The sequence below is a fragment of the Solea senegalensis genome, linkage group LG12 (genome assembly GCF_019176455.1).
Source record: "Solea senegalensis isolate Sse05_10M linkage group LG12, IFAPA_SoseM_1, whole genome shotgun sequence".
NCBI lineage: Eukaryota > Metazoa > Chordata > Actinopteri > Pleuronectiformes > Soleidae > Solea > Solea senegalensis.
Window position 1 is genome coordinate 8,543,694 of NC_058032.1, and position 9,689 is coordinate 8,553,382.

The 9,689-nt window shown below is 41.3% G+C and overlaps 1 protein-coding gene across 2 annotated transcripts; it reads right to left on the reverse strand.

The window, feature by feature from the left end:
- Nucleotides 1–26: 26 nt before the first annotated feature.
- tbc1d10c (TBC1 domain family, member 10C) lies at nucleotides 27–7,897 on the reverse strand. Of its 2 annotated transcripts, XM_044041116.1 has the most exons (12): nucleotides 7,792–7,897; nucleotides 7,340–7,480; nucleotides 6,154–6,253; nucleotides 5,594–5,701; nucleotides 5,285–5,391; nucleotides 4,751–4,865; nucleotides 4,468–4,533; nucleotides 4,197–4,386; nucleotides 3,802–3,959; nucleotides 2,007–3,512; nucleotides 1,597–1,701; nucleotides 27–1,482 (listed from the first exon to the last, which is right to left on the reverse strand). In XM_044041116.1, the coding sequence occupies exons 2-12, from the start codon at nucleotides 7,474–7,476 to the stop codon at nucleotides 289–291; spliced, it is 3,786 nt and encodes a 1,261-aa protein (XP_043897051.1). In that variant the 5' UTR covers nucleotides 7,477–7,480; nucleotides 7,792–7,897; the 3' UTR covers nucleotides 27–288. The 2 variants fall into 2 exon arrangements, with proteins under 2 accessions (XP_043897051.1, XP_043897050.1); XM_044041115.1 differs by having other exon boundaries at nucleotides 27–1,701; nucleotides 7,792–7,896.
- Nucleotides 7,898–9,689: the final 1,792 nt, after the last annotated feature.

Genomic DNA, 9,689 nt, shown 5'->3' on the forward strand with positions numbered 1-9,689 from the left:
GATCAAGTTCCCCCCCAAAAATAAAACGAATGTGTTTTTTTTTCAAAGTATATAAACATCATTATTTATTTACATGTAAAACGATTGAAAAAGAAGGGGATGAGATCTGGAGTGTATGGTTAGGGTAATATTCAGTTGATATGTGACAATGTAAACAAAGCCTTTTTTATCACATAAATGAATGATGCAAACAAATTAAACTGGCTAAAGATCACTTCTAACCAAAAAAGCCATAACCATAACCTGGTGCTTCAGCTCTCATCCTCAAGACTCTATTACAAATGTTTGTCAGAAGTAGGATTCAGCATACGATGCAGAAGATCTAAGAGTCTGTGAGCCAGTCTTTGCCAGTTGTGGATCTTTGTTATCTCTCTTTTGCACTTGAAAACTTTTCCCCCTTGTCTGCGGTTTCCTCCTCTCTCGCTCCTTCGTCTCCTTGTCATTCTTCTTTCTCAACCTCTCCTCCTCTTTCTCCTTTCTTTCTCGCTCCCTCCGCTTTCTCCTCCTCTCCCTGGAGCTAAGTTTGTCCTCACATAGTTCCTCGACCAGTTTCCCTGTTCCGTCACTGAAGTCCTGAATCAAGATTGTGGGGACTTGCATCTTGTGTGCCTCCTTCCCCTTTGCTTTTTTAGGCTTCTCTCCTCTCAGTCTACGGAAGAGACCAAAACGTTTAGAAACAGCAGGCGGCTCCTGCTCTGCTACTTTCCCCTGTGTCACTTCTGTGGACAAGAACAAGGTGACTTTTGAAGACTCTGTCACTTCTGGAGAAGTTTGGGTTGTGTTTACTGCTCCAGGATGGGACTGTGATTCAGTTTGTTTAACTTCTGCTTGATCAGAGATAGATTGTGGTTGGCTAGTTTCCTGTGGGGCAGTGAAGAGGTCATTGGAGAGTGCTAACCTGGATCCATGTGAGCTGGAGGACCTGCAGACACAGAAATCCTCTGAAGACTGGCCGCTACAACACCTGCAGTTTTGAGTCAGTTCACTGTTATCCTGCTCAGCTGGAACATCATTTTTATCGTGCCTTTGTGGGTTGCTATCAGTGTGAACATTATCTGTCACTTTTGGAAATGAGGAGAAGTTATCCTCTCTTGCAAGGTCCTCTTGAACATTTTCCCTTAGCTTTTCCACCTCTGAAGAATTAGTTGTGAGCTGACTTGCTGGTTCTTTATGTACAGATTCCTCTGGGAAACTATTTTCTACTGAACTTGTTTTCCCACCAGGTTCAGTGATGAGATCCTCTTCTTTAGCCTGCTCTGAAGTCTCCTCCTTCACTGCCGGTGCTACAGAGTAACTATCTTCTACTGAACTTGTTTTCCCACCAGGCTCAGTGATGAGATCCTCTTCTTTAACCTGCTCTGAAGTCTCCTCCGAAGTCTCCTCCTTCACTGCTGGTGCTACAGAGTAACTATTTTCTACTGAACTTGTTTTCCCACCAGGCTCAGTGATGAGATCCTCTTCTTTAACCTGCTCTGAAGTCTCCTCCGAAGTCTCCTCCTTCACTGCTGGTGCTACAGAGTAACTATTTTCTACTGAACTTGTTTTCCCACCAGGCTCAGTGATGAGATCCTCTTCTTTAACCTGCTCTGAAGTCTCCTCCTTCACTGCCGGTGCTGCAGAGTAACTATCTTCTACTGAACTTGTTTTCCCACCAGGCTCAGTGATGAGATCCTCTTCTTTAGCCTGCTCTGAAGTCTCCTCCTTCACTGCGGTGCTGCAGAGTAACTATCTTCTACTGAACTTGTTTTCCCACCAGGCTCAGTGATGAGATCCTCTTCTTTAACCTGCTCTGAAGTCTCCTCCTTCACTGCTGGTGCTATAGAGTAACTATTTTCTACTGAACTTGTTTTCTCACCAGGCTCAGTGAAGAGATCCTCTTCTTTAGCCTGCTCTGAAGTCTCCTCCTTCACTGCCAGTGCTACAGAGTAACTATCTTCTACTGAACTTGTTTTCCCACCAGGCTCAGTGATGAGATCCTTTTCTTTAGCCTGCTCTGAAGTCTCCTCCTTCACTGCAGGTGCTGCAGAGTCAGTAGTCTCAGTTTGTGTTTCGTCTGCTTGAGCTGTATTATTGTCAAACTCTGAGTGCACAGTGGAAATGGTTTCTTTTTCCTCTGTGGGTTCAGTTGCTCCTCTGTCATACGCTGTTGCTGAGCAGTGAGTAAATACTTGCTGTAACTCTTTCATTGCGTCACCTGTAACTGGCATGTCTGCTTCACTTTCTGTGTCCACTTGTTGGTGAGTGCACTCGGGTAACGACATGATTACTGTTTCTGTTTTACTTTCTGTCTTTGAATCTATATGTGCTGGTTCAGACTCTATTTCACTTTGTGTGGCTACATGTTCCTCCACCCTTTCTTCAGTTTCTGTCTCTGCCTTCAGTTCTATTCCTGTCAGTGACGCAGTGCTGTGGTGATTTTCTTTAAATACTTCAAATTTGTCCATCTCTGTATTCTCTGTTTCCTTTGTCTCTGTCTCTAGTGTTGTATTTGAGTCTGAGAAAGTTGCTGCCTCTGTGGTGCCTTCTGTGTCTGAGCCTGGAATAGTCTCTGTTCCTATTTGTAAGACTTCACTGACTGTGTCCACCTGTTTCTGCAGCTCCGGTTTTCTCTCTGTCTCATCCTCTTGTTGCAGTTCAGCCTGAATTGTCTGTTCCTCACTTGAGTCTGTTTCCATTTCTCTGTCTGTATATGTGTCTGCCAAAACATCTGCCTGAGTCTCTCTCCAATTTTCCTCCACAGCAGCTGAATGTTCACTTTCTAACACTGGTCTGTCACTTTCCTTTTCCACATCTTTGAGTGTCTGTTGCTCTAACACTGGTGACTGGCTCTGGTAGCCCAGCATCTTTTCCTGTTCATGGTGAGAGGTACATTCATTTGGCTGAAGAATATTTTCGACACTCTGGTCTTTGGTTGGACCTTGATTTGGTTCAGTTTCTATATTTGTTTCTTTTTTTTGGCTTGAAGGCATTTTGTCCTCTTCTGCCTTTTTCGATTGATTCCCCTCCATTTCAGTTATTCCTGTTTCAGCTTGGTCGTTCAGTTCTTTTACTTTTTCTGTGTCTTTTTGGTCAGTCTGAATGTTTTGGATTTGGTCCACCTTTTTAGGTTCATCTGCATCGTCCTCCTCTTGAACGCCCTGCACCTTCTTAAAATGTAACTCATTCCAGCTTCTCCAGTCCTCCTTTGCTCCCATTGAAAGATGCCTGACAACTTTAGCACCACCTTCACCTGTATTGACTTTTCCGCCCTTCCTCAACCTCTTGCGAAAGAATGACGGGGACAGCGACAGTGTGGAAGCAGAGCGAGAGAGGGGGACGGACAGGTTCCCTTTTTTTCTTTCTTTCTTGTCTAGGTCTTCATTGTTCTGCTGAGACCGTGCCCACGCCATGAGGTATCCGTGGCAGCGACCTCTGGGGTCAAATGTGGATGAGGGTTTGTCTCTTCTCCACTTTTCTAGCTCCTTCTCTGTCTGTTTCTCCAGATCTCGTGCTGATAGTGGCACTGAGCACACCTGAGTGCATGGAAGAGAAAAATACTGGTGATGTCCATATTCTAACGTACTTCTGTCACTATTTCAGTTATGGTGTATTTGTGTACAAAAATGTTAGGGCATCACTAGCTTTGTTGTTTTTATGTCAAATTCTGTGATGTGGTTTAAGAGAGCCAGGGTTGTGCTATTGTTTAAGTTTAAGGATATGTCACTAAATACTTGACACTTTAGCCAGCAGAAGCAGGTTCTTTTCTGAAAAATCATTATACAGTGGAATTGTAGTTGATTGCAGCTGACTCTATGGGTTTACCTCTGCTATAAAGGTGTCATCTTCCTCTTGGACCTGCTCCCTGACTCCCCTCAGCCTCTCCAGAGTCTCCATCTGGCCCTGGCACTGCTTTCTCTGCTCGGCACGACCCAACACCCGTCGCACAAGCACCACTGCCACCTGGAGCAGCACCCGCACCCCTGCACATAAGATGGAAGAGAAGAGGTAAGATGGTTGAAGTGGCTGCAGTGGAAACTGTCCCCATATTAAATCCAAATCCATACAACTACCAGATAGCATGACTGGTGCTTTACCACATCAGTTAAAGCATGCACATGGTCTTCCATTCCTCTGTTGTTTGATTTTGCATTAACATATACAATAGCACAATTATGACATACAGATTTCTGTGTTTCTAAACACACAGGAGGATGTACCGTTGCAAAAAAACAGGTCCCAGACACGGAGCAGAGTGTTGAATGGCAGGTGGCGTGTGAAAAGACACATCAGCCAGTCGGTGGCAAACATGAGCGGCTCCACTCCATGGTGCTGTAGGTGTTTATGTGCTGCAGGACATGTCCTTCTCAGGACCCAGGTCAACATGCCAGCATCAAACAGGACTCCCTCCTACACAAGGTATTGGCAGCAGGTGAACGGCTTTGACAGTGTCAGGCACATTTTGTGTGGGAATGTGCGCGTCCTCCTTACCAGTAGAGGGCTGTAGTAACCAGGCAGGTACTGCTCACTGATCTGCACCAAACACCAGAAGGCCTCCTGTCCGGGGTTACACCAGATGAACATCAGAAGCCACGATTTTTATTATTATTATCATCCAATTTATTACTTTATTATTACTGCTATCCTAGCTATGCCTCAGAATCTGCCTTTTGTGCCAGGGGGCAGGTAGATGCAGCAAACACTCATATTAATTTAAATTAAAGGATTTGAGATGAGTTTGGGTGCCTATTTGGCAAGAGTTCAATCTTGTTACCTCAGCAGGCATGTTCATCAGCAGCACTGCAGCCACGGGCCCCTGTGCCTGGCAGTAACCCTCTTCTGGTTGGAACTGAGTGTAGGTTTTCAATACCCGGAACAGACCACGCTGCCTTCACACACAGGCCACAATAATCAGTCACAGTGACGACAAGTTTAGAATGTTACAACACAATAAAGCTGCAGTGCATCTTTTTTGTTCTTGTTTATGTTATCGCTCTTGGTCTGAAATGATGTAATATTATTGGTTTGCTGTGTCCTCCATCTGAAAACTAGGGGCAAGAAGCTTTTGTCCCTTTTAACTGTTGAATGACTCGATTTACTGAGCAGGAGAATTTCTTACAGATTTATATGATATCACCATCTATTCTCTTCTCTGGATGCACTTTTATTTCCCAACATAAAGATACAGAGAAAACATGAAATATAAGATGGGGTTGGAGTTACTGAGATATTGCATATAAGACTTTATGTACTGCTGTACTGTCCTGTTGCTATCAACTTTTTAAGAAGAATAAAAAATAGGACATACCCATGTCCATCCTTGCAGAGGAACATTTCATGGAAGGGGAACTGTCGACCTAGGTCTCTTTCAATCACATCCACCCAGGTCTGCAGAGCTGGCTGGGAGTCCAGAGACTGGGACCAAAATGAAAGATATTCAAGGGTAAATGTCAATAAATATGATGTAAATATCATATAAAAGAATTTAGAAGCTGGAGACGGAAAATATGTCCTGTTTGAAAAATACATTTCTGTGGAGTAAATATCCATATCAATTAATCAACTCTAATTGTTTCTGCCCTGTGTTCACTGGGTCTGCTGTGGTCAGTTCTCCCACCTGGTAGAGGTTTTCATTTTGTTTCATCCTGTCGGAGGCTGCACAGAGCAGAGGCCAGCACTTGGCTCTCAGTGACGCAGGGATGCCTTTTTGACACTGCACTTTGACCTGAGGGGGCAAAGGGAACAGAGACGTAGGATCAGCCCAGCGCAGTCATCAACATGGCAACATGGTTCTCTGTTGTTGACAGACTGTATGGCCTTTTTCACAGCAGACATTTGGACTTGTTAAAATAGAATAAAATTCCAGTGTCCCACCTCAGGGTTTCTCAATCCTGGTCTTGGGGGCCCACAACCCTATTAATTCTAATTCCACGGACCTTCTTGACCATGGGCTCCAGATCATCATTAAGTTCTGCTCAAGCCTGGTAACAACCCATTCATGTGAATTAGGTATGTTGAAGCGGGGGAGCATATAAAACATGCAGGGTAACGGGTCCCCAGGAATAAGATTAAGAAAACATGGTCCCACTAAATCATGATACTGAACCAGTGTGCATAGTCCCAGGAGCCTGAAACTGAGGCTCAACTATCAGTCTTACTGTCTTAGATGGGACACACCTTATTGGTCTTCTTCAACAACATGTGATCCCATTGGAGAATGATGTTGATCCACTTGGTCTCCCTCTGCCTGACCAGCTCAGGTGACGGACCCACACTCCTGACACAAAACACCAGTTAAGTTTTGTTTGTTTGTTTTTTTTTAATTCAAGTGCACATCTCCTCCATTAACAGTATGCAGGCACTGTGACACATTTGATACATGCACTTCTATGTGTTGTCATGTCATTTTTGAAAAGCAGTGCTCTGAAGAACAAGACAGGAAACAGGAAAACCACACGTTAGCGGTGTGATGTCTCCATGGCAACGGATCAGGATGTCACCTCTAAGGAAACTATGAAGACAACAGGTAGCTGTTGGTTCAGCTGCTTTTATTCTATATTTGTTTACAGTTACCACCATAATGTGTAGTTTCACTGTTGTCTAAATGTAGTCTAACTAAGTCAACTACATATTATAATACATATAGTATTCAGGTTTATACACTTCCTGACATGGCTATATATGTTTTTCTGCAAATGTATAAAATCCACATTACTGCAGCTCTCAAGGAGAGTCTAAAAATGTTTGTTTTGTCTTGATGAACAATGTTGTGTTTCATACGACTTATAGCTACTGCAGAAAGAACGCCTCTCTGCAAACCTAAAAAAAAAACTGCCACTGTGTTAAAGATTTTGGGCACTGATTGTTCTTTCATGTGTCTTCCTCATTTGCACTTTGCTCTGTATAAACAAAGCTTTCTTTTACTTTATTTTTTTTCTCTGTATGTTTACACTAAATGACCATAACATTTTGTTCATATAAATATATAACATTTTTGAAGGTCTAAATGCACAAGCAGCTTATGCCTACTCTGTATTATCTGATGAATTTCTGATGGACAATGGATGTGTTCACAAACATTTAAAAACGTTTTCTCAAACATTTTTTTATCATTAAAATTAATAAATCTTCAAATAAATCTAAATGTTTTGGGGGGTTTTGTCGTCTTTTCAATTTTCTGCATCTGTATTTTTATAAATGTCAGCATTTCTTAAATGACTTACATGAAGACACATTTTTATCATTTTAACAGCCACCTACACCTGTTTCTCGACCATTCCATCTCTTTCAATAAGAAAAGCTGGATTTAATAACAATACCAGCCACAATAACAGTAGATGAGCACATATTTGGAACTGCTCACCCAGCTGTGGATCCATTGGTTAGAATAAAACCAAACCGGTCTGTCTCTGGTTCCAAACTGAGCTCTGATTCTGCATCAGATCCAGAGCTGTCCTCCTCACAGAGGTTCTTCTGTGCTAGACTCAATGAACTCAACATCTCCCTGAAAGAGAAGAGGACATTCTTATTCACCATGTGACTTTCAACTGTATTGCGATGATCATATTAATCTTATATGCGACTTCATATCAGAGACAAACCCCTGATAGCACTAGTTCATTAACAGAAATGCACAACGCACCATTTTAACTGTAAATGTTTTACCACTTCCTTTAGTAAAGCCAGGGTTGAGAGTTTTTGTTCAGTGTGAGTGTAAACCTTGCCAAGTCGACTTCCTGGTCTTAAACCACAAACATAAAAACACTGCGTGGACAGTTGTGAAAACAAATTGTATAAGCATTTAACTGGATTTACCTTTTACATTTCTGTCATGTTGGTTCACTCGCTGCTGAAGATGTAAAGTGTCAGATGCTCCTCCAGTGATGGGAGGGGGAGACTGACTTCCTCCCTCTCTTATGTTCATTTGTTCTCTCTGTCTGTCTGCCTCCCCCTTTTGTTTGTCCTTCCCTCATGTATTACAAATACACGATGCCTAACATATCAACTTCCCTCTATTAAATCATGCTGTCGTACACGCTGTGCAGGAAAACTGACTATGTATGGATTTAAGTCGATTGTTCAGACATGAATCATCTAATATAACGACAGAGTTTGTGATGATCAATATAATATGATTTGCCAATTGTGCCCTTTCAAGTGCTTCCTCAAAATGAATGGGGGGGGGGGGGATTTATTATATTTTCATTTGGTAGAAACGAAATATAAAATAATTGTGCTTGTGTGTTTAATTATGTGTTTTGTTTTTAGTGTACCATCATTTCAATGTATTAATTGTTGAAACTCATCCATAGTGTTAACTTGACTCGTGTACATTTGCTTAAGCAGGAAAAAACTTTCAAAGGACTCCGATGTAAAAAGATAAAGCAAAAATATTTATTCCACGGTTTTGCAGCGTCTTAACACAGAAGTGATGAAATTTAAGTCTTCCTAATCAACAAAAAGTACTATGTTAAGAAACTGTGTGGCTCGGTCCTTAATTGAGCCTCAACTGCCTCTTTGTGCTCAAAAGATCTACTCCTAAAAAGTGACAGTAAAATAAGCTGACACGTCTAATGGAAAAATTAAAATACAGTATGCCTATACAAAACATAATTTATACCTAAACTTAAATTAAACCCAATTAACTTAGCTGACCTTTTCCATATTTACAATTAACTTATTATTCCATTCAATCAATTATTTATTTCCATTCAAATGAACCCTTAAACAAAATACAGACTGCACTTATTTATTTAACTGAAACATATGAAATGCGATTTGCCTCCCACAGTTCCCATTATGAAAGCCCCTTATATTTACATACTGGACTGTGTCTCTGATAAGCAAGCGTCTGATAGACAGGTGCTTGTCTAATTAATCAAAGGACTCTTGCCTTTGATGACTTTGTCTACTGATGAACAGTAGATCCTTGAATTGTTAATAGATGTACTGAAATTATAAGAAGAAGAACAGGAAACAAGAAAGCCCCATTCAGAGCAAACTATGGTTTCAAGATCTCCCTGCAACATTACATATAAATAATCACAGGTGAATTATATTGAACAAAATATAGCAAATTTGTTGCCTAGTATAGGGGGTTTGGAGTCACAGGGTACCTCCCGATACAACATGCGATATGTGGTCCATGATACCAATAATATCACGATACAACGATTCTGTGATAATGAATATATTGTAAGACAATCATACAGCAATACATCCCGATATCTGTCTGACTGAAGAAATCAAAACGAAGAACAAAGTGCATATAATCTATGAATTTAGCACCTTCATTTATTAATTAAAATATTTATAATTGCCCTGGCGATATGGATTATCGTATTTCACAAGGGAGGATATTTTTTGTACCTACAGTTACAGTACAACGTCACAATTTTGAAAGTGGCTTCATCCTGGTGCCAGACGGTGGTCAGTTGCCTGAATAAAACCAACAAAGAACTTATGATGATACAATTTACTGATATAAAAGTGTACGTATTTACAAGTGTAAGGTTGTGAGTCCCAATGTTGTATATTTGTGAATAGAGAGATTCAGTCTATGGTTTAAACTTTTAGTTTTTGAGCTCTGAAACCTGCGAACGTGTCAACTCATATCTGTATACGTGCATAGGCTACATTACCATAGCTATAGCTAACCTCTGCATGCACTAAACCTGAATGGGCTTTTTTTTACTGGATCACGTGATAAGGGC

What these genes read in the sequence shown, in the direction of transcription:
- tbc1d10c (XM_044041115.1), bottom strand. Translation starts at nt 7,476, where the DNA reads ATGTTGAGTTCATTGAGTCTAGCACAGAAGAACCTCTGTGAGGAGGAC. An exon ending in TGTTGAAGAAGACCAATAAG is followed by an intron (nt 5,702 to 6,153) that starts GTGTGTCCCATC and finishes TTGCCCCCTCAG; the next exon opens with GTCAAAGTGCAGTGTCAAAA. An exon ending in GTTACTACAGCCCTCTACTG is followed by an intron (nt 4,387 to 4,467) that starts GTAAGGAGGACG and finishes TACCTTGTGTAG; the next exon opens with GAGGGAGTCCTGTTTGATGC.